The sequence below is a fragment of the Cavia porcellus genome, unplaced genomic scaffold (genome assembly GCF_034190915.1).
Source record: "Cavia porcellus strain 051 isolate PalLab524CR breed Dunkin Hartley unplaced genomic scaffold, mCavPor4.1 scaffold_8, whole genome shotgun sequence".
Taxonomy (NCBI): Eukaryota; Metazoa; Chordata; class Mammalia; order Rodentia; family Caviidae; genus Cavia; species Cavia porcellus.
This window is the reverse complement of record NW_026947491.1, coordinates 47730613-47756420: the sequence shown is the minus strand read 5'-3', so window position 1 is coordinate 47756420 and position 25808 is coordinate 47730613. Positions and strand designations below refer to the sequence as shown.

Genomic DNA, 25808 nt, shown 5'->3' with positions numbered 1-25808 from the left:
GCATCAATTTACTATCTGACTATATCTATATGATATATAAGGATCACACATAACAAGAAAAACAGAGGAGAGGTGATACAATGAGAAAATGTACATGTCCAGTCTTGCTTCATGGGCCCCAGACTGGTTTAACTGTTTTTCGTGTGTGAAGAAAACTAGCCCCAAACATTCTGAAGCCAATATCTGGGTAATGTTTAGTTCCATCTGAGCTGAGGGAGGAAGGTGTAGTGGTTATTGAGCAGACATGAAGAAGTTTGGAGAAGCTACCTGTCTTTAAAGGAAAACATTCTAACTTTTAAAGTTTCCTTTTACCATAAAGTTACATTCTGAGCCTACTTTAGGTAAGGTTAGATTATATTATAATCATTAGTAGGTTAGTTACATTAAAAACATTTTGACATGATACTTCCAAATTTCAATGGGATTATTGGGACACAATTCTATTATAAACTGAAGACCTTCTATGATAGCAAACAGAAAAAAGATGCTCAAATATTGATAGATTAAGACAAAGATACAATGAATAAAAACAGTGACATCAGTGTGCTGTAGGTAGCAAAAACAGGCTGTGGGACCACTAATCCTCCATCCACCTGAGTTTGGGAAACACCCCAGGGGCAATCCTGCTTGTATCATCCTAAGAGAAGCAGATATAACAGTAACAGACACAATAAAGGTCTAAAGTTTAAGGCCAGAATAAATGAGTGCTAAAACCCTTGACCTGACTTTAAGTAACTTTCTCCCTTCTCTATGTCATTTATGTAATAAAAACTAAGTGAATACTGATAAAGTCATTTGTACTAGAGACTAATGAAATGACTTAGCACCATTTGATTCATATCTGTCAATTGTATCTGGGAGATCTGGTAAGAGGACTCGGGGAAAGTACAAGCTGAATTTACTGTATTTTTCTTCACAACACTCTGCCATTCTGGCCCCATTTTCCCAATTCATGCGGCCACCCCCCACCCACTGGCATGAACCAAAGCACACCTTACTATTGACCTCAATAAATGTAACTTCTATTTTTCTATCATCTGATGTATACTTATAATTCTTTGATCATCATACATAAGAATCTGTGATCTATCTCTCAGATGCATTACATATGGTATCACTAGGTTCACCTATGTTATAGTTTGTGTCTTGCTGCTTCTACACAATACCTCATGCAGTAATACATGGGCTTTTTGGAAGTGGCTGAGTCTAGAGTTTGTGCTGCTGGGATCAATAATGTAATACTGTGAGTGATTCATGGTATGATGCTAGGATTAATGCTGCTTCAACCTAAATGTGAGCTGCCCTCCTGGGAAGTTCTGGTTTCTGGCTAATAAAGCAGAGCTGCCAATTGCTGATGATTCTGATCATGGGGCAACAATTCCTACCCTGGGTAGTGGGAAGGCACCCTTTTGGAAAATATGACCCAGGGATTTTGCCCTTTATCTTTTTTCTTTTATTGTCTTTATATCTCTTTTGAATAGTACACAAAGAAGTTCTTAAAGGAGTGTAGTGTATCTTAACAGGTAATGGATAACTTAATGTCTGTCCTCAAAACCTAACCTTTTGCATTTTATAAGTTTGGGACCAATATAAGATGGAAACAAGGCAGAGAGATGAGGTGTGGCTAAAACTGAGTGGGAAAGGTGGCATGATGAAATTCCCAGACACCTGTGCAGAACCATTTCCAAAGCTGTGCATGTGGACTTATGACAACTTGAGCAGCTTCTTGATAGGATGGCATAGAGGTAACACTGGCATGGGAAGTATAAGATAAAGACAGTCATCTTGCTTTTGCGTCTTGTCATAGCAGCCCTCCCTATACTGAATATAAATAATATTTATATTCTAAAATAAAATTTCTCTTTTACTGAGTCCAAACTTACAAAGCAAAGCCTGTTTTTCCTACCTTTTATAGAGGTGAAACTTTGTCACTCTTTGACTTTTTCTTTCAATTCTTTGTTTGTGACAGAAAGAACCTAGATATCACTTTTATGGAAAACTCCAGCACCTCAAAACCTAGCAACATAATAGGCTTAGCCAACCAGAGGAAAAGGTAAGACCCTTTTGGCATATTTTTTTGTTTCTCTCTCTCTAAAATTTATTGCATGGTTTTATTTTCTTTTCCTATCTCTCTTCCTTAAGATAGAGAACCCAGAAGGCTCTTCTCATAGTACTAAGAATAGCTTCCTGGTGTGTTCAACACTGTGAGATGGGGCAAGAGGACTGCATGGTATCTGTGCTTTTTTTCCCTACTCCTTAAGAGACCTACAGGCCTGCTTCAAGTTATCTCTCCTCTTCTTACTTCTCTGTCTAATTTTTGATCATCTAAGTTGTACAAGCTAGTACCAGTTACCCAGAAAGCCTATTGTTGGTAATCCTCATGATTTTGTTCTCAATATTTTGCTACTCCTTTGAAAAATTATCTTGATCTCTTACTTAAATTATCCATTTATCCAAGTTTACTTCCTTTTGTGCTCCACTCCTCCATTCTTTTCTCCTAGATGGCCTTTTCTTTCTCAAGGTGCTGTGTATATTTATTTTTTCTTTTCTTTTTTCCTTTTACTGGTGTACATTATTGTTTGGTTCATTATTGGTGTACAGTAGTAGTGTTGATTATTTTCAGCATTTTATGTTTATTTATTTTGTTAGGAGATTTTGTAGTATATAATATTTACATTAATATTTTGTAGTATATAATTTACATTAATATTTTGTAGTATATAATATTTACATTAATCTTGGAGAGTAGGTTCATATACTTCAATTAACATCTCTTTAAACTCTTATAAACTTTATTGGTACAGTTTAGCCCTACACAATGGCTATATTTATCATATGGAGTTTGTACCTGTGAATGATGTAACTTGATTTCTTTATTTATACAATTCCCTTTCCCTGTTCAACTGTACTTACTCTGTGTATTAACTTTTGTTTCCATTTTATCCTTCTTTTATCTTTTTTTTTTTGCTTTCTCTTCCACCCCTAGTTCACATTTCTTTTGGACAGTTTCTTCCTTTTTCACAATACCTTTTGAAAACTTTGGTCCTTATTTACACTTTGGGTATTTCACACCAGAGAAATAATGCACATGTGTCTGATTTATTTCACTTATGAGTCTGTTTCAAGATGTAACCAATTTACCTAACCCTTCTTCACTGTTGGAGGCAGTATAGACTGGTCTAACTATTGTGGAAAACAGTGTGGAAATTTCCCAGAAAACTAGAATTAGAGGTGCAATTGATTCAGCTATTCCCCTTCTGGGTAGCTTCCTGGAAGAACTAACATCATACCATAAAAAATATATGTGAAGCCATACTTATATTACACAATTTGTAATAAGTAAATCCTGGAAACAACCCAAATGTCTATCTACCAAGAAATGAATAAAAAAGATGTGGGTTTTTTTTAAATTCAGTAGCGTACTACTTAACCATAAAGAAGGAGAAGCTTGATACTATTCAGGACATTGTGTCATCATAGTTAGTTCCATTTTGGTTAATCACGTAAGTCAGCCATGGGGGTTCCACCCGTCTTACTTCTTCAATGACATCATGATCACTAGGAAATCTCTCTTCTGTAAATAGGAGTTAAACCTCTGACTTTAGAGACCATGTGGATTTTCTCCATTTTTTCATTTGGATTAGGTTAGATATTTTCTATTTTTCTTCTAACACAATATAAGTAATTTACACATATGTCTGATAACTTGAGCAGAGCAAAAGATTAACTAGTAAAGCTAACTAACGTGACTGTGAGTATGCAAAAGTATGGCCATCCTGATTCTTCAAGCTTTTAAAGCTTTTTAAAAGAGTTTTTCACTGATATAAGCACTTGCCTGGCAAGCACTAGGCCATGAATACAATCCCGAGTACCAAAAACAAAATAAAATAAAAATAAAAATGAAAGAAAAGAAAATAGTGTTTTTCATCTCTGCTGCTTTAAACAAAGTACTAAAGCTTTTACTTTCAGAGTAAGTGGAAGATTCACTCTTTCTCAAGGTGTTCTATCAAGTAGAGCCATCAAATGGCTCAAAAATACCTTAGATCTCTTGGGAATTTTAAAGGGCTAAGTAAAGCCACCAAGTGCCTGAACAGTCTGGTTTGTAAGGAGGTGGTGGGCACAGAATGGAAAGTCATAAGACTAAAAGCAGTATTCTCTTCTAAAGCTGCCAGCACCATCTGAGCTTTGAAAGAATATCTGTCTAGTAAATGCTTGAGTCTCACAAGGGACACTTTGTGGGCTCCAGCCAAGTTTCCTTCTTCTGCCTGGGATTTTGTCTGAAAGGCCTGAGTCCTATCTTCCTTCTCTAGAGGCCTGAGGATGACCCATGGGAATCTACAGGAGCCACACTCCAGATTCCACCATGCCATATTGTTCATAATTGGAAAAGGTTTGACCCATCGGTTTAAAAAAAAAGACCTACTTATCTATTATTGCAATATGTCTTGGTTTCAGTCTGAACCAGGAATTGATGAAATACAGGTATGAATTGGAGATTTAAATTATGAGACTATTGGGCTGGGGATACAGCTCAGCAGCACAGTTCCTTCTTGGCAAGTATGAGGTTCTAAGTTCAATTTCTGGTTAAAAAAACTAGCAAATTATGAGACTAATTTTCAGTTAAGCCATTTCTGCTTAAAATGTTGAAGGTGGAGTTAAATCACTGTGTTCAAGCTTTTGTAACCATGTATTTCAAGGAAGGTCCAGAAACTATGATATTTAGAGTGTTCCCCAAAGAAGAGAGAAATGTTGATGACCCTGTCCTTAGATCCCCACCTGTCTTTCAGGGAAATAGGAGTCTCTCTTCTGTTTAATAAAGGCAATCACATTAGGAAGTCTCCTCAAACTTCTTAAAATCCTCAGGCCAGTAAAACAGTCTGTTATACTAAGATGCTGAAAAATGAAAATAATTGATTAAAAGATAACTAGCAAAATAGTTAAAAGGACAGTTATTAGCAGTATTGTCATTCTGTACTGAGCTTCTTACCCTGGTAACCAAGCACCAACCACATAGTTATAGATTAACTGACCTTGTTGTTATGCTGTTCTGTACTCGTGGCCCCCACCAAGTAACCTGTGTGCTGTGTCAACTTTTGTTCCCCTTTTAAGAGACAAATGATGCTGTGTCAACCATTGTTCCCTTTATGAGAGACAAATGTTCCTGGAATTGGCAGACCAAGGTCTATGATTTGGCTAACCACCCACTGTGAAATGCGTCTGATCTCAACCACTATGTACTTAATGATCAATGAGCTAATCATAGATGAACTATAAAAGTCAGTGAAAATTCTAACTCAGTTGCACAGTTTTGCAAATTCCATCTACACTGTGTCACTGGGCCAGCTAAAATAAAATTGCTTCTTTTAAAACGAAGTTGTCGTCTTGCCCCATTTATCATCTTGGGGGTCTTGCCCCATTTTTCTTCAGGGGGCCTTGGTTTTTTTTTTTTTTTTTTTTTTGAGGGGGTGGGTGGGTACAACATGTCCATTCCCTCCAAGTGACTCAGGAATTCCTCTAGAGCCTACTGCCCCAGAAGAACACAACATTCCTCAGGCTCTTCATCAAACTTCTCAGTCATAAATTCCACTGGGTGCACATGGTCAGTTTTAAACCCTGCCAGACATGCTGCGAGTGTTCTTCCTATCTCTTTAAGCTATTTCATTCTGTCCCTGAGAGAAGTCTCAGGAGCAGAGAAGAATGCTCCAGGTCAGGTATCTTTTTCAGTTACAGATATCCAGCAATGCAAAGGATGGCTGGACTGACTTTCAGAGGATCTTAATTAATTTGCAGATATGTTTCAAATTTTGACCTTCTCTTCTGAATTATCAATCCATTTATCTCAGCCACTTTCTGTACCTCAGATAAAAGACAAACAAGAGGCTAAGAAGAGGCCAAGAACTATTCAAGTGAACAATATGCTTTCAGAAAGAAAGAGGCTCTTCTCTTTTCAACAGAATAAAACTGATAATATAATACTGGTCAGGGAGGAAAAAGTGTCTTAAAAATCTATTAATTATGATAAGGTGAGCAGGATCATACAGGGAAAAAAGAAAATCCAGTCGTTTTTTCATAGCTAATTACTAGAAGATTTTCATAAATATACAAACACAGGTTTTTCTTTGAAGGAGGGGGAGGAACTAGTGGACCATCATTTCACTTGTCAATCATTCCTAGATTCTTGATGCAAATCCCCAAACCAACAGATGGACCTGAAGACACCTATGACCCAATTACTTGATACAGCATTTTTTGTGTTCAACAATCAGGATACAAAAAAGGGGGTCAAAAGAAAAGGATTATAATTATAGCTGTCACAATTAGCAATGCTTTAATCTAGCCCAAATTGGCTAAAAGAAAACCCAATCACAATGGAAGTACAAGAAGAATGGACACTAGGCACACAACTGCACCAAGTCACTGTCTGGTCCTATATGAGACACTCAGTGTTCCTGACTGATTGTACTGGAGGTTTGAAAGTTGCAGCAGACAGAAAGAGGCAAGGTCAAAAAAAAACTTCATTTTATACTCTGAAGAGGCTCAAAGGAACTCACAATGCCCCTGACAATGGACACTATTTTCTGTGAGGAACTATGTGTAACCTTGGATGTCATGGGGGTGACAACTTGATTACTTCATTCTATTTTGGCTTCTTTCTCTGGAGAACCATACTACAGATCTACAGCTATAGTTGAAATTGAAGGGATCCTTGGACAGTCTTTACTTCTGCACTGAAATGTAATTTAAATGTCAAATATTTATCCATGAATTTCTAATTGTTCTATGGTACCCTACTTGCTTGCTAGGAAGAGATTTGATAAAAACCTGGGGACAATTCTCAAATGATGGCAAAAATCAAAATAGATTGTGCCAGGTATCTTTGACCTAAGTAGTCAATATTTGGATCCTGCTGCATGTATAATGGAATACCTGATAGGTATTCCAATCAAAGATAAGGCCAAATTCGAATCAAAGATAAGGCCAGTAAAGGCCTCTAGACTCTCATAAACAAATTTTCTCAAATATGGCCTTTGTCAGTATACATGAAATAATCCCATTCGCCCTGTAGCAAATCTCTTAGTAGAACATAAAATAATACAAGAGTTGCACCTCGTTAGAGAAGCTGTGGGAGAGAGAGAACGATGGCAAAGTTGGAAACAGCAGAAAAAGAGCCTCTCCAAAGTCAGAAACCAGATGTTTTAAAATAACAATGTGAGTAAGAAAAAGGAATGTGGGCCCCTTGGACCCAGGAAGGATCTGACACATGAATAAAGTCCATGGAGTGAGTGAGGAGAGAAACTTCAATAAAGAAACAGGAGGTAGCTGTTGACACGTCCACCCTGAGATAGGAATCACTGTGTGAGAGAGTCCAAACTTTTGGACACGTGATGATGGCTGGTTACCTCAGAAGCCTCCAGAGAGATGTGGCAGTGAAGGACAGCAGCAGACAAGAAGGACTGCACTGGCTGGCAGTGAGTGTGAAGGGCTCAGTCCTCCTGTGGAAGACAGCAATTAGCCTGGAACCATCTTGGAGACTGGCCAACTGGAATTAGAACTCAGAACTGCTGCTGGCTCCATCTAGTGGCTCCCCAAGAGGCTCAGACTCCTGGAAAGTACTCAGATGATGGAAAGCTGAATGATCTTGGCCAGAAAGTGCAGCCTCATTTAGATTATCCATTACCCATTCGAAAAGCTAATGCTGGCTTACTGGGATAGCTCAACAGGGATCAAGACACTTGTCTCCACAGGTTGTCTACCAATAAACTCAGAGACAAACCTAGAATTGTTTTTTTTTTCTCAAAAAATAATGAGGGATCATGAAAAGTCAACCTAGCAATTGTTAGATGATACAAAGAAGAAAAACTTAAGATTGACTGGAGTCAATCTTAAGAGATTGATCTAAGATGGTGAATTTGGAACCAAAAAACAACCCTACCCCTAATCCCCCACCTGTAGAAGAGGAGAAAACAGAATCTAATATGGGGTTGCTAACCCAGAACACTATATTAAACACCCTCTTCAGAACATATGGGCACTATGGTTTTTAAAAAATGATAAAAGTAACATTTGGCAAGGAAACCTTCAACTGATCTTTAAGTTTGATACGGTTGAAGATTTGAGGATCTATACAACTATATCCAATTTTCTAGTAGTTTAACACCTGGCTATGAATACTCACTTTTCAAGGAATGTGTTGAGCCTATGTGGGAAGAAGAGAAAGACAAATGGGGAGGATGATGGCTCATCAAACTGAGCAAACCCCAAAGACAAAGTGACCCAGATTGCTTTCAGCTAGAAACACTGCTATGTCTTATTGGAGAATCATTTGATAACTACAGTGATTATATGTGTGGAGTTGTTTTTAATGTTAGAGCTAAAGGTGATAGCAATATGGACTACTGAATGTGAAAACAGAGAGGCTGTTCAACATATAGGGAGAATATAAAAGGAAAGTTTAGAACTTCCTCCAAAGATAGCATTTGGTTATCAGTTCCATGCTGACACAGCAACTAAGAGTGGATTTACCACTAAAAATGTGTAGTTGTTTAAGATGACATCTTCAGAGTATTTCATAGAAGACCACATCAATCAATCAAGACTTGGGAGCTGAACAAAAACATTTTCAAAAGTAGAGTGGATGGAGAAATCTCATTCTTCTTTATCACATGCTTCGGTACTTCTGTGGAAGTTTTTGTTTTTTTCTGAAGTATTTACTGTCACAATTAAAGTGTTATAGTATACATCATCCCCAAAATCTATAAATGTGTTCTTGATTCACTCTAATAACTTAGCAGAATTACCATTACAAACACATTTTACCTATTCACAATATTCAAAAAAGAACTTGTATTTGTATAACAGGAAAAATTATTACTTTTCATTATACAGAGGACATATTTTGCTAGTTTGAAAGAATATGATGCATATAGTTTTCTGGTAATTATCTTTGCTTCTTTTCACAGCATTATCTGTGCTGTACTTTTGCTGATGGCTGCTGGATTTTAATTTGTTTGCTTCCCTACTTGGTAACATTAGTTATTTTGATATCAGGTTTTCATTTCCTTTAGTTTTGAATTTTCCTTATATAACATTGGTAAATGATCTGGAAATATGACACAAGGATGGAATAAACATTAATTTTGTGCATTCTTTTTTTAAAATGAATTTTGCTACAAATTCATGCATTTCATTCAAATCAGTGATTTATGTTCATGTGATTTCCTAAACACAATTGTGGATTATAATAAAAGTAACATCATGATTACATTCTTACCTAAAATTATTATGTCTGCTTTTATATATGTATCTTAATACTTTGTATCATTTGAGTTATTTTACTTTGGTTAAAAATTGACCAAGGAGAAAATCAGACCCATTCATATAGCATGGTGTATAAGACTGTAAATAAAATGTGTACAGTGAATTGTCTTTTAGACATCTTTAAAGACATTGAAAGGAAAACAATAGTCCCAAATTCATTTGTGCAGGCAATAATTATCCTGATGCCAAAGACACAGAATGACCCAAATAAGAAAGAGAATTATAGACCAATTTCCCTGACAAACATAGATGAAAAAAATCCTCAATAAGATATTGGCAAAACAATGCAGCACATCATCAAGAAGACTACACACTATGCACAAGAGGAATTCATCCCATTGGTACAGGAATTGTTCAACATACATAATCAATAAACATAATACACCATATTAACAGATCCAACATCAAAAATCATACAATCATCTTAACAGATGCAGAAAATCTTTGGCAAAATCCAAAAACCATTCATAATAAAAATGATCCAGAAAATTATAATAGATGGTCTTTATCTCTATCTGATAAAAGCCATCTATGACAAACCAACAATCAACATCTTACTGAATGGACAAAACAATATTGTCTCTCTAAAATCATGAACAAGACGTTGTGCATTGTGCATTGTTTTCACTCTTATTCAATGTAGTCTTGGAAACATTAACCTGAACAATGAGGCAAGAGACAAAAGTAAAAGGAATAAAGTTGGAAAGAAGAATTCAAACTATTGTTATTTGTAGATAGCATGATACTCTACATAGAAGACAAAAAAGTGCCCCTAAAATCTAGTAGATTTAAGAAGCAAATTCAGCAGCATAGCTGGATACAAAATCAACACTCAAAAATAACAGCCTTCTTATACAAGTATAATAAACTCACTGAGAAAGAAATCAGGGAAACAACTTTTTACAATAGCATACCAAAACAATGAAATACCTAGGAATCAATCTAATGAAGGATGATAATGACCTTTACATTGAAAACTACAGTACTCAGACAAAGGGGATTGAAAAGAGTTTCAGAAAATACAAAAGGCACTCCTTGCTCTTGAGTAGGAAGAACCAATATTGTGCAAATTGCCATACTTTTCCAAAGCTGTTACACAGATTTAATACAATTCTGATCAAGATTTCAGGATCATATCACACAGAATTATAGAAAACAAAGGCTTTTCTTGGGGGGCATCAAAACCCTGATTTGAAATTATATTATGAAGGTACTGTGATAAAAAAAAATACAGTGTGGTACTGACAAAAACAGACAGGCTGAAAATCAAAGGAACAGATTAAAAGAAGCAACAAAAAATCCAGACATACTAAGGAATGTTATCTGTTATGGTTTGTGTTGGAATGTCCCCCCAAAGGCTCATGCTTCAATGGGAAGGCCTTTAGGGTTTGTGATTGATTCATGGCCCAATCCTGGCATTATGAGTGTGAGTGCTACACCCACCCTGGGTCAGATACTTACCTAAGATATAGGGAGAGAATGAGGCATACATGCTGCTCTTCTTTTTTTGCTCTTGTTATTTTGCTATCTTCCTCTGCCATAAACTTTTGCCCTTTGCCATATGCCACTCTTCCTTGGAGTCAGCCTACTATAGACTGAAACCTCTGTAAACTGAGAGCTAAATAAACCTCTTCTTACTTAACTTTGATTGTTGAGTATTTTGTCTCAGTAACAAGAGAAAAAAAAAAAAAACTAAGATATAATTTGTTACCAGAGAAGTGGGATTGTCACTGTGACTATATCTGACCATGTGGTACAGGATCCTTCGGCAAATGCTTGCAGGAAGAGTTTAGAGAGGTTCAGAGATGTTGCTTGAAGAAGTAGAACTCAAACATCTTAGGTTGCTCTGTATGGGAAGATTCTGGTCAGAGCTCAGAAGACCAGAAGCTTGATAGAAATTTTCTGTCAAAGACAAGACTTGGGAGGTTTATGCTGGAAAAAAGGATTGCATTGGCTGTTGGAGTCCAGACAATGTATGCTATCGCTTTGCAGAACGTTTAGCTGTATTTTTCTTTTGTTCATTGTCTTTGCCTGAGACTGAGTTTAAGGGCAGTGAACTAACTAATCTTATAGAAGGAAACTGTCTAATGTTGAGGTGGTGGCATGGCTATTATTGGAGGTTTTTAACTAAATGAATGGTGTGAATCAAGAGCAAAGAGTCCAGCAGAATGATTTAAAATGTTTTGAGTTTGGCCAAAAAGGAAGATCCCATAAAGTTATGTGTCCGGAGCCGCGTCTGTCCCGCAGAATGAGGCACACGAGCACTTTGTCTCTGCAGGCTCCTTTATTGACTGGGCTACAACCTCAATACACGTCCGTCCTTGACGGCTTCCTATGTGTTGTGTGTCGGGCACTTCCTATACTTGGGCTTATATAGCTAATGTTATCCAATCATGGGATTACACGTGGGGACAGGCGATTGGGCGGCAACAAGGAAGCAATCAATCATTACCATATATGGCGGGGACAGTAAGCCGAGCAAGAACCAGGAAGCAGCATGTGTGCGCCATCTTGGACACACAATGGGCGGGGGATCAGCGAGGCGGTAGGCGGACGCCTTCTTGTGGCTATATTCTCATGGGTAATACGGCAGGCTCCCAACAGTTATGGACTGCCAAGACAGAGCAGAGGTGATTATGATTGCTGAGAAGGAACAGGAGAATAAGAAAGGTGACCTGAGGGCACCACAAGAAGCAGCAGAACCCCACCATTTCCAGTGTCCAACTGCAAAAGCTAAAGACATTTCTTTGAGAAGTCATAGAAAACCATATTCCAGAATGGCAACAGTATAGAAAATTTGTTCCTCATATTCAAGGAATCAGTGATTCAAGCACTCAATCCCTTCAGCCAAGCTAGAAGCCTGTATGTATCTCCTGTTGGCAGTAGACCCTAACGTCATTTATGTGGCACTGGTTTCAGGTTCATTCAGAGTGCAAGAGTTGTGCTGTTAGGAAGGCTTCCTTCCACCCAGATTTCAGAAAAAGGCCTGTGAGGCCAGGCAGTGTTCCCCCGAGAGAGCAGCATATGAAGCTGTGAGTGTGAAGCCAAAGGTGCAGTGCAGACCTTAGAAGTTTGTAAAGCCTGTATTGTCGGTAATCTGACTAAACTTCAAGTAGAGAACAAAGTCGTATAAGAAAGAAGCCATGGGAGCTACAACCACTGAAAGTGCCACGAGGCAGAGCCACTCAGGCCCTTTGGAGTTCACATCTTGTCACAAATTGCCTTGGATGTGTCACACAGAATTACAGGATTTAATATTCATCCTGCTAGACTTCTAAAATTCCTTTTACTTTCTAAAAAGCATGAGATTTCATAACATATTTGAGGCAAGATATTATGGCATGGCCAACTGGCTAAGCAAATGGGTATGACCTCTTAATCATGTAGATCTCGAATATATGCATGAGAATACAGTTACAAGGCCTGAACCTCAGATCAATCAGAAAGTGCTATATTCACTTCTTGTGAACTGAAATTAAGCTAGTTTTTGACAGGAAAGCCTAGATCTGATGTCGGCCTGAAGAATGAGATAAAGAAAGACATTGCCATTAACCTTGTAGCCATTGTGAGCTCTCTCAGGAGCCTGATGTTACTTTACAGAGTATATTTGTTTTCCTGTCTTTAATAAGTGTAAAGCCTTACTACCATTTTAGTGTCTTGTCAAATACTTTGTGCAAGATATCATGTATCTAAAAAAAAAAGCCTACAGAACCCCAGAATTTGGTAACATTTTGCAGTAAAAAGTACCTTCACACTAAAGAGGCAAGATTTAATTTCGAGACTGAAAGTCCTGCAAAAACTTCCTGACAATAGAGACTCATATTTTGAAATATGTATATTTCTATTTTTCTCATATTGAAAATGCATGAAAGAATTGTATTGAACCATTTTGAAATTTATTAAATGCTTTTATTCTGAATTTTTTGACAAATTTTAACATTTTAAAAAGTAATCCTATGACTCACTCTTTTTTGTCACTAATTAGAACTGTGAAGGAATATAGCAAGAACTCTGAGGGATGGTATATGGGTTTTGAGTATGCGTGATGGAACAAGCTTTATTCTCAATATTCTGAGATACAATAGTGAGAGTATCATTAGTTTAAAGCCAATAAGGGCAACCAAGTGAGACCTTGTCAAAAATTTTAAAAGAAAGAAAGAAAGAAGGAAAGAAAGAAAAGAAAAGAAAGAAAGAAAGAAAGAAAGAAAAAAGAAAAAGAGAAAATGCAGGCTGAGGATGCAGCTCAGTGAGAAGGTCCTGGGTTCAATCCCAAGTTCTACAAAAAATATATATATATATTGAAAAAAGTTCATGAGATCATCACAAAATGCAAGCACTTCAAAAACCAGTCTTTAAAGGACAGGGAAAGAGACTTGATGACACTCTAGTAGTTGGCGATCCAATATGAACAGATGCAAAATATGGGGGAGTGTGTTATACTAAGGTTTTATGTAAAACAATTAAAAAAGTTCAGGGGACCATATTCATGTTCTGACATGAAATAAGATGAATAAAATTTATGAGCATTTATAGCTCTTGAGAGGAATTAAATTTTAATATTTAAAAAATTCATGATTCCAAAAGCCTTAAACTATCTCAAGGATGTACTTGGGTACAAGATGAATGACATTTCTAAGCAATTAACTCATCATTTCATCCAATTTCTGAATGTAGGACCATATTTTCTCTGGAAGAACATGGCTTAGGTTATTAAGTTTTCACTTCTTCCCACTCATTTTATCAGAGTTACTTCATTTTTTACTTCCAATGAGACAGATTCAGCTACACAAAAATAACCATTTAGTATTTATTAAATAAAATGCTTAAAAACATTTTTACGGCTTTCATTCTGAAACATCCCATGTGGCTTTTCTCAGACCCCCCCCCCCAATTATCTAAGTATTATCACAGACCTGCCAAGTAAACTAGCTAAGATATGGTTTGTTCAGTGTGAAAAAGGGAAGGTACCTTAAAAGACATATTAAGTTTATGGGATGAAAGATTGTTCCTTTGAAAGACTGATGACAGAATTTGCTTCCATCTTTACTTCTGGGATGTAATGTGTGCATGTATGTGTATCTTGTGAATGTTTCCAGTAATTTAACAACCTTGAAATTATGATTTCCACTTTCTCAACATTTATTCAATTCTTCTATTAAGCTTCATAAGAGGAGATCCGAAAAATTTCATAAAATACACCTGAAAAATGAACTTCATGGATATCACATTTTTTTCCTTATGAATACAAAGAGCTTTTTTGTCTTTGAAATAATACATTAGAAAAAGAAATTTTAGTGCAATGTAGTGCAATCTATCCAAGTTTCACAGTTACACTCAAATACAATTCTGGCACTTTTGGCTCATGGGCCACAACGCAAAGATTCTTTGTCAGCCTGTGTGAAGTAAGGACTCCTCAGGAGACTCCATGGAGGGGCTAGCATAGTACTTTTACTGAAATACCTCTTAATTGTGTTTTTCTATTATTTTACATGACACTACTTGGAAAGAAATGAATATTTAGTATTATTAATTTGTTGTGCAGTTTCATCCTCAGCATTCACTCCAGCGTATATAAACAAGGCAAGGGAAAACAGAGGCATGTGAAATCATATTTAACCATAATTTTATTTATAATAAAATTTTATTTATAATAACATATCTCTAAGAGTTTTTATAACTCACGAATGCCGGCTTGCCAGACAGGTGCTTATACCATTGAGCTAAATCCCCAGCCCCCAAGAGACATAGATTTAAAATACAAATTGATCTTGTAATAAATTTGTGACTTCAGACAACTTAGTTTATTTAGCTTCAGTATGTTTGCAATACCTCTGAAATGTAAAGAGTGTTCATGAGAATTAAATTAAATTAGATGAAGTAATGCACTCCCAAAATGACGTGGTACTTAAGCTCTAAGCATAGCTGTAACAAATTATTTTTCTTTTACTTGAAATTATTTCTCAACGCAGAGAAAGATGTTTATAATTTGTGTTTTATTTAAAGGTACTATGTGTTCTAGTGTGAAACCTTTTGTATATTGCCCCAGCTCTTTAAACACATTTAAGAAAGTTTTATCCTATTTCCAAATGAATCACTGAAACTTCCAAGAATTACATAACTTTTATTCATTTATACAGCTAGCAAATATAAAACATAGTCTCAGGCCTCCAAAAATTAAAGTTTCTCTTACATACAGTACTACATAACCTGTATTTGATTAAAAGTATAGAGACACGGATATAGATACAGGGCTTTCTGGTTCTTAATCAGCCGAAACTAATGACACAATGAAAGAGAAGACAGTAACCATCTCATCATTTCATACGTCAAACATCCAAAATCACAATACATTCTATTTAATGTGCTCAAAAGTTGAAGAGTTAATATTGTAACAACAGGGAAATTTAACAGTTTTCCACTGTTTTTTGTATGTCTTACTTACTCTGCTTTCCCTTATAGTTTCATTTTCCCTAAGAATGACCGATATAGTAAAAATATTAGTCAATGTCATTGTACTCAAAGGAATCCAGCATTTCTAAAAACATTTCACTTCTCTTCCGCTCTTGTCGTTTGTTTTGTACCATCAAAGATATTGTCTTACTTTTCCCGTTTTATCCAGAGTTGATTTTCAGAAACTAGACGAACTGATGAGTTAACTGCTTAGAAATTCAATGTGAATATAGAATGAGGAAAGAGCAAAGACATAAAGCAGAAATAATACCACAAGGTATTTGAAATTCTTGGCATCATTTTTACATAGATTTTAATGTAATCTGAGCTACTTAAAATTTTACTGATTTTGTCTTCTACCAGATAAAGAGATTCATTCAGTGAACCAAAATTGCCACAAGAGGAACATGCACAAAACACAGAGGGAAACAAATTATTATACACATTAGTGGAGAATTAGGAAGGGCATCTTGAGGGACAAATGCAATAAGACAAAAAAGTCATAACAATCAATATTACTTGTGAAGGTTTCTATCTCCCATGGCATCGTTTTTTGGGGAAGATTTCTATCTTCTATGTCAACCAAATTCAGAAACCTAACTCCTAATCGGAATTTATACCCAGTACCCAATGATATTTTGAGACTGAGACTCTTTTAAATTATACTAAGTAGGGCTGGGGATTAAGCTCAGCAGCACAAATGCCTTCCTGGAAAGCTCAAGGTCATAAATTCGAGCCCCAGTCCAAAAAAAAAAACAAAAACAAAAAAAAAAACCAAAACCAAAATATATTATACTAAGCACAGTCATTATTTATTATTTAATTATCCTTCCATTAAGAATTTTTATTATTGTACCAAAATTTTACAGTTTTGTACTATTCACTCTATTGAAGAATACTCTAACAGCAATGGTAAATGAGACTTTTCTTGTTTTGATTAATGTTAAAATTTATATGCCAAATACCCGTCAAGAGGTAATGTAACTGAGAAAAGCCAATAAAATGTTTTATGCATCCTTAGTAAAAGCTACCAAAATATACATGAAGCAAGACTATAATTTGTTTTCTTTCAAAATGAAACTATCATATTGATTAGTTTTATTCTATGCCCTTAGTGAGTTTATACAGTTTTTCTGAGCATAAATTTGCCTATTCATGAATAGTATAACCATGTTTATTTTGGCCTATAACTATAAATATACCTGATACAAACTTGCCAGAGAATACAAGCATTTCCTCGAAGAACTATTATTATGTAGGAAAATTGTATACAGTTTCTAAGTTGTATGAAGTATTGGTATTCATCTTTTTATAAATTTTAGTGTTCATATTTTTAAAAAATTTCAAAAATAAGTACATATACTTATATATGTTATAGGAAAATAGTTATAAAATGTGCTTTCAACATAGCCAGGTAATAGAAAATATTGTAAATGTCAAATTGCTTTCAAGTAGAAAAGATACCTAATTTAATCAAATGACTGTGAAGAACTGGACAGAAATGCTTCCATGCAGATATTGTGTAAGCAATGTATGTTACAGGTAATTAATATACTTTGTATTTTATATGTTTAAAAAGAAAATTGTAAAAGAAAATAGAAAATTTGAGTCAGCTTATTAAAATGATGCTTATTCCTGTAGATCACTACGGTAAAATATTATTTTAATATTAATAATGGCAGAATGTCCCTGGTACCACACAGAGCCGAGCGTGGTGGCTCATGCCTGTAATCCCAGCACTCGGGAGGCTGAGGTAGGAAGATCCTTGCAAGTTCGAGTCCAGCCTGGGCTACAAAGTGAGCTCAAGGCCGGCCTGAACTGCATAGCGAGACCCCATCTCAAAAAAGACCAAAAAAAAAAAAAAAGGCAAAATGATTCATTCCTACTGATTATTGATACATAATTTAAAATGAATTATTACGTGTTTCCTACAGATATTTTTGATTTTTAAAGGAAGACATTTCACAGTCACTTGCAAATTAGAAAGAAAGCTGAAGTCAGTGATCTCAGCAACGCACAGAGTTGAGAAGGATATCAGAGAGTGGTGCAAAGTTTAGTTCCTTTATTCCATCATTTACTTAAAGAAAATCACTTTGTTAATAATGACCTTCATTTGTTTCTGTAAAACACTATGTTATAAACTAAATTTTTGAAAGCTTGTTTTACTTGCTGATTCCTCAAGGTGTAAATAAAAGGATTTAGCATTGGAGCAACTGAAGTATTGAGAATAGCTACTCCTTTGGTCAATGATGCTCTTTCATTTGCTGAGGGCTTAACATATATAAAGATGCAGCTTCCATAAGAGATGGAGATGACAATCATGTGAGATGAACAAGTAGAAAAAGCCTTTTTCCTCTGACTGGCAGACGGAATTCTCAGAATGGTGCTAATGATGCATATGTAGGAAAGAATCACCAATGCCAATGTGACAAACAGAGTAACAAAGGCAAAGTAAAAACCAATTGTCTCTAAAAACCATGTATCTGAGCATGAGAGTTGTAAGATGGGGAAGTAGTCACAAGAGAAGTGATCAATGACATTGGAAGCACAGAAATCCAACTTGAGAATAAGCATAAGTAGTGGGAAAATGGTCAGAAATCCTGCCAGACAAGACATGAAGACCAGCAGGTTACAGATTTTCTTATTCATGATGGTGGTGTAGTGCAGAGGCTTGCAGATGGCCACATAGCGATCATAGGACATAGCTGTCAAAAGAAAAAATTCAGACACACCCAAGGAGATGAAGAAAAATAATTGAGTCAAACAGTTATTATAGGAAATGGTCTTGACTTTAGTAATTATTGAACACAAAAATCTTGGAATGGAAACACTGGTGAATGTAATTTCCAAGAAGGAGAAGTTTTGGAGAAAGAAGTACATGGGAGTCTTCAAATGTGGGTCTAACAAGGTGAGAATAATGATGGTGAGGTTTCCAGTGATACTTAATATATAAGTTATAAATAAAAAGATAAAAATTACAGCCTCAGTTTCTGGACTGTCCGATATACCCAAGAGAACAAACTGTGTAATCATTGTGTGGTTTCTCATACTCAATTTTTCTTTCAAAAACTATCTATTGCTGCAAAAAGAAAGAAAAGAAAAAAGTTGAACATGAAAGAATTGAATATATTATATGAACTATCACCAATAAAATGAAGCAATGGACATTTTTCCTTGTAAAAAAACTTAGTGATATTCATTCATTCTATTTAGAACAGAACATATGAATACATAAATTGAAGAAGAATCTTTTATTCACAGATCTATGTCCAAAGTCCCCTCATCAGTAACTAAACATCAGACTTATATACAGTCACATTCTTTATACATGAAATATACCTTTGGATTAGCAATTTCTACAACAGTATTTATTAACTACATCTGCAATTTGCATATTGATCTCTTGGTTTCTAAGATTGTATTATTTTAGGAATGAAGTACTTTATCTAATTTTTAGTTTTAATTCTGATGTTATTCAAAAAATTACAAAATCTATTTGTGGAAATCAGTGACCTAATCACAAATACTATGGTTAATAATAGTTATCAATATTTTTATTATTTTTACATGTATTTTGTATGATCATGAAAATAAGTTCCACTGCTACTCCAGAAGTATGGAACTGAAGTAGACTTGATTATAAAATGAAAAACATAAATTTATATTATATTAGGTCAGAAAAATTCTTTAAAATTCACAGAACCAGAGTTCATAAGTAGAGTTTTTAAACCTTCATTTTTGTTATTTTATGTGCATTACTTAACATCTGACTTTTCTTTGTTATGTTTAATTTGTATTTTAACTACATGTTTCTCTAAAGACAAGAAAGAATTCATAAAGGAGTTTTTTGAATCCCAAGTATATTAACTATTTTCCTAAACACTCATCAGAATAAAAAAATATTCTGTAAGATTTACTTTACTGAAACCATAAAGCTGTAAAACTTAACCTATATGTCATTATCTCTCTTGTTCTCTTTTAGACCTTACCTTTCAGCATTATGTTCATGGTACAAACTTTCAGTTGCATTCTAGCATTACTTCCTATGGAGTGAACTGGACAATTCAGTAGGTAATAAATATTAAATCAGATACTGTGTTTTTTCTCTTTGCTTATTTTTTTAAATCAGCATTTCTTTAGAAATGTAAATATGTTTGACAATATATCTCAAAAACTGGCAGATTAATAGAAGACAATTGTTTGAACCATTGTCAAAATATATTAAAATATAAAATTAGTAGTAATCGAATACTAGCATAGTAATTAGTATATCCTTGCAGCTTTTTCTAAAAATTTTTCAGTTAAAGGGCAAAAATATATTTACTTATTAATGTGGAAACATTTTTGGTATGTCTTAATGATATCAATCAAGTAATCCCAAATTTTCTTGAGTTCTATGAAACATGAAATTCTTTGGGAAACTTTGCCTGCCTTTTGTTTTTTTATAAAATAGTCCCATGCATGGAAAAATACATTATGAATTAAGATTTCTAGCAGGCTTGTCTTTGTGGAAAAATAAGTCTGTTTGTCTATATTTTATCTTTCCAAAAAAATTGTTTCTTTGATCTGAAATTCAAAGCTTACTATTATCAACCTTTAGGATTCTGTAAGCTAATTTTCCAAGTATACTACTTTAACTTACTGTAAGGTAAAATTTCTCTAAGCTATTTAAATAAGGTAAAGAATTGAATAATATAGAAAGATATCACAACTTTACCTTCTGGTGTAAATCTCTACAACACTAGTTTGAAGAAAGGAAAACTAAAAGCAGTGATAAACTCAAGAGATATAGTAAGGTCATGATGTATCTTTCTGGAAAACCAGGCTGTCTAGTAAGGTAAAAGTAAAAGTATAACATTGTAACAATAGGCAGATAAAACCAACCAGGTTTCCCCTTGGCTGTACTTAATTTTCCTAATATACATCTGGACTCTGTCTATACTCAGGAGATGCTTTATTTTCAATTCCTTGTGGAGAAGTGTTGGCTAAATACCAGACTAATCTACCCCACAGAGGACCATTTTCCAAGGTAATACCTACATTTTATTCATTTATACATCTCTGCAGCACAGAGCAGAATGAATGACTAAAACAGAATTAATGTCTTCTCAGCAGAAGAGTAAGCTGGGCAAAGTGGCTTGAACCCTGGACTTGTAATTCCAGACTGGGAGATTGAAAAGCAGATATTATGAGTGTGAACTGAACCTGGGAAACTTCCAGTTTAGTGAAACACTGTCTCACAGTTAGAAAGACAATTAAAATTAATAAGAGCTTTTGATGTAGCTCAGTGTTTAGACCCTAGTTCAGTTTCCAGAACTAAAAACCAAACCAAGCCAAGCTAAGTTCAAACAAACCAAACCAAAACAAACCAAATCAAGCCAGAAACAAGATGAAACAAAACAAAAAACAAAATTAAACTAAGAATAAGAATAATTTAAACCTTACTTTTTAAATTTTAAAATTAATACAGTAATGAAATTTCAGTGTCACAGTACAGAATGTTTTATGGAGTAACCCTGACATTTCTTTCTTGGCTTCCATTTTCACTCAGATTTTCAAGTTACTCAATATAAAATACGTTTGGTAGTTCTATAAGGTACTTGTTTCTGTGCGTTCATCCACAATGATATTCACACAATTAGAAATAATGTTTCTTTGTACACGATTGAAACTGGACTACACAAAATATTTTGCAACTTTCCTGTTTGTTTTTTCAATTAATTATATATAATGGATATCTCTGCATGTCAACTTGTTGAGGCAGAACTCAAATTTTGTAACATTAGCACTACAGAAATTATGTTTCAACCAACAAATGTACTGAATTATAATGCTATAACACATTCTTGTACATTTATTTGCATATATATTTATATATGTATGTAGATTACATGTGTAGGAGTTACATTTTAATAGATCACCATTTCCCTCTTACTGATAAGAGTGAATCCTTTGCATTGCATCCTAAAGAACACTATTATAATTTCATTAAAAATGTTCAAGCTGTAAGACAAAAATGATATTCCAATTCTTCTTGTGATAAAGTATTGTAAACACCGGGTTATAGTGACTAAATCTGACATCTAATTTCTTTGTGAACTTACAAATACACCTGAAATTTCTCAGTATTAATTTGTCTATCCATAAAATGAAAAGGCTAATAGTATTTATTCAAAGGATATTTTAAGTGTTTAATGAAGTAACATGAAATTGCTTAGCTGGGTAGTTAATGTATAATAAATCCTTAGCATATATTGTAATAATTCTGTATTTTTCAAATAAAAGAGATGGAATATTCTAATATCTATATTTATTGGCAATGAAACGCCTATTAAATGTTCATTTTCTGTTTTCTTTAGTGCATTGTCAGTAGGATATATTCATATATGTTAATCACTTCTGTAACTTCTTTTCATAACATATCCTCATCTTTAAACATTTTTATAAGCACATGTTAATTATACCAGTAGTTGGTTTTATTTTGTCATATTTGTAAATTTATATAATGCTCATTCTTTTAGGGTTAACAGATGACCCACAGTTACAACTCGTTTTTTTTTTCTATTTCTATTTCTAAACTGTACACTGAGTCCAATAGGGAACTTGATCATTTTCTTCCTCGTTCTACTAATTCTCATCTAAAGACTTCAATATATGTCTTCTTTCAAATTTCTCCTTTTGAAAATCATAACTACAGCAATATGCATTCCCAAATTCCTGGTAGCCATTGTGACTGGAGGCCAAATTACTTCTTATAACAGTTATGCAGCTCAATTATTTTAGTCATTTTACTGGGAGTTATGGAGTTTTGTGTCCTGGTTGCTATATCCTAAGACAGCCATGCGATCATTTGCAAACACTGCATCACCCAATCATTGTGAACTGCAAAGTGCACTACTAATGCTGCTCAGCTTCTGGGAAACTGGATTCTTTATCATCTTTGTTGCTTTGGACATAAGACTCAAGATACATTTCTGTTCTTCCAACACAACTGATTTTTTTATGTGTGAAATTTCTATCCTGCAGATCTCTTGCACAGAAACAATTTTTTCTTGAAATTATGTCTTGTGTCTTGGCAATGGTAACCCAGTTACAATGGTATTAGTGATTCTCTCTAACAGTTGGATCATTAGATTATTCTAAAACTACCTTCTGCACAGCAAAGGCAATATTGCTGTCATTATGACATATTGTAGTTTTTTTTTTTTTTTTTTTTTGTCTTTTTCCTTTTTATCGGTACCGGGGATCGAACTTATGACTGCCTGCTTGCAAGGCAGGTGCTTATGCTGCTGAGCTAAATCCCCAGCCCCTATATTGTAGTTTTTAAATGCATAAAACCATCTTCAAGAGTGACTGTACCCAAAAGAATAGTATTGCTGGATTCTTCATTTGCCCCTTTACTAAATTCTTTTATTATATTTTAAGAAACCAACAGATGAAAGGGGCCTTCTGGGATGCATCACAAAAGATTGTAAAAAATTAAAAATGTATTGTATCCTCTTTGGTCTCAATCTCTTTTATATATAAAAAAGAAAAACAATTTTTCTTTAAAATTGAAAATCATGTTTCATGTTTTTACATCAGTTACCAAATGTAGAAGATAATTTTAAAGAGTCTTGTAACTCAGATGCAATATATGTTTTATTATTTTTCATGAAATATTTCCTTCATTAAGATCTTTTGGCACGTGAGAGTATGTGAGAGTACAGAAACCACGGGATGCAATGTATTAATCAATATAATATACATATATTATGTATCTGCATGACAGTGGAAGGGGCTCATTTTTATATTTAAATTGTTTCAATTGGCTAAAACACACACACACATAAACCAAATATTGCTATTCCATGTTTAAATAGTGTTATAAATCCCAACATTTAAAAAAAGAGCAAAACTTTCAGGAGAAAGCAATGACTGTTCTCAGAATAAAAACATGCACAAATAAAGATGACTGAGATGTAAGTATATGCAAATAAAACATTGGGTTTATTCAATGGTTTGAAGAATAATGTGCTTAGTGGTGAGAAAGGTATTTTGAGATACTCACCTGAGTTCATTAAAAGTTTTTTATCATAATCTCTGAGATTTACAGATTATATGAATTTATCATGCCTTAGTTTCTCAATATATAACATTGGAGTGATGTAACCCATTTTTATTTTTCAGTAAATACAGTCATTGGAAATTGTTTATTACACAATAAATTTTTGAAGAATTCAGAAATGTGGTTCAACTAATACTGGTTGTGCAGAGGGCTAGGCATTTAGCTCAGCGGCATAAGTGTCTGCCTTGCAAGAAGGCAGTTGTGAGTTCAATCCCCAGTACCGACAAAAAGGAAAAAGACAAACAAACAAACAAAAAATGCTTGGTGTGCTGATGTGGACAGAAACAATAAGAAGTCTGAATTAAGTTTTTAATAAGAATTCAAATCATAGAACCCAATTACTGTTTTGAATTAAACTTTTAATACTTGTGATTTCCAAATATTTTGTTTTTAAGGACTCCTTAGGTAACTTTAAAATGTGATTTCTTAAGTGGTAGCACACTCCCACAACTTGGGAGGCTGGGCGAGGAGGATTGTTGGGAGACTGAGACCAGCCTTGGCTACAGAGTGAGTTCAAGGCAGTTTTAACTACATTATGAGACCCTGTCTTAAAATAAAAACAAAAATAAAGATACTGTAAAGTGCAATTTCTTTATGAACTTTTAAAAATTGGTACATAATTATACATATTTATAGTGTGCAGAACTCCATTCAATCTTTGTGCACATTGTGAACCAAGGTATTCAGTATATCTACAACCTTGTACATTTGTCATTTTTTAAGTGCTCTAACAAGTCATTATTTCTGGGACTCCTGATTCAAGGTGTGTGAGACATATTTCATACACTCTTTGTTTGCTATATACCTCAGTTTATTTTGTAAAAGGCAAAAAAATTTATACTATCTAAAGAAAAGTTAGAATATATACCTTAGGTTATTTTGATGTCCTAGTCGGTAAAAAATTTTGATACTTCCAACTTTAGTGGTCAATAAAAGTGGAAAATTCAAAATTCATCTCTTTCATTTCAAGGAGTTACTCTTGGAGACAGTATTGAGCACACACTGCCTTAGAATTGGGGCAAAAAGTATTGGGCCATCATTTGAACATTTCATAAAATTTGGAACTTAGTGTACAAACTTAACAGCAGGCCTGCAATACACAGAACTGAGGATAGGAAATAGAAATGGAATTTAGGTTTTTTAGCCTTTTAGAAAAGACTTTAAATGGTAGTAATTGGTTATAATTCATGATTTACAGATACTGATGAACTAAATATTCATTTCTTTCTTTAGTCTCTTAGATTATCCATAAATACATTGGAAATGTAACATCTTGTTTTCATTCTCAATTTCTTACATCCTCTCTTTCCTGGAGGACCAACTTATTCCTTTTAGCAATCAAAGTTCTCTGGAGTCCTAGTTTACTGTAGTAAACTTTTATGAATTTGAAACATTAGAAGTATTTGTTAGAGGATTTTATGCTTGACTACTAATTTTCACCTGCAATGAACATCTCATAAAGCCAAACCAAGTAAAATCTATTTCATTTGAACTAAGCTGATTTTATGGAACCATTCACTAAGTTTTTAATCATTAATAATTACTAATGGACTAGTTTATTGATTTAGAATATTTTATTTTTTAAATATTATTTAGAAAAAAAGGGTATAAATAATACAGAATTTTAAAAAAATGGTAAGAAATCACTAGTAACAAAAATAACAGTAAGAAAACACCAGTTGAAAAATTACATATTTTTACCTTAGAATTAATTGTTGAAGTTATAAATCAAAGTATAAAAATGAACAAACAATGACAATACAAACTATTCTGTTTGATTAATTGACAAGAACTTAGTCATATGGTTATCTATCTTGTGTATTTAAACATAAATAATCTCCTTAAGAGCACTTTCCTTCCCTTTCATTATTATAATAGCTATTATATATTTTGGATCTTTCACTTTTGGAATATTTTATTTACTAATGTCATA

The 25808-nt window shown here is 34.2% G+C and overlaps 1 protein-coding gene and 1 pseudogene across 2 annotated transcripts; one reads left to right on the top strand and one right to left on the bottom strand.

Moving 5' to 3' along the window:
* Nucleotides 1–7901: 7901 nt before the first annotated feature.
* LOC100732135 (eukaryotic translation initiation factor 4E-like) lies at nucleotides 7902–8539 on the top strand (annotated as a pseudogene).
* Nucleotides 8540–14875: 6336 nt separating this feature from the next.
* On the bottom strand, nucleotides 14876–18831 carry LOC100732411 (olfactory receptor 6C3-like). Of its 2 annotated transcripts, XM_023567649.1 has the most exons (2): nucleotides 17911–18816; nucleotides 14876–14878 (listed from the first exon to the last, which is right to left on the bottom strand). In XM_023567649.1, the coding sequence occupies exons 1-2, from the start codon at nucleotides 18814–18816 to the stop codon at nucleotides 14876–14878; spliced, it is 909 nt and encodes a 302-aa protein (XP_023423417.1). The 2 variants fall into 2 exon arrangements, with proteins under 2 accessions (XP_023423417.1, XP_003476042.2); XM_003475994.3 differs by lacking the exon at nucleotides 14876–14878 and having other exon boundaries at nucleotides 17878–18831.
* Between the last annotated feature and the right edge of the window lie 6977 nt (nucleotides 18832–25808).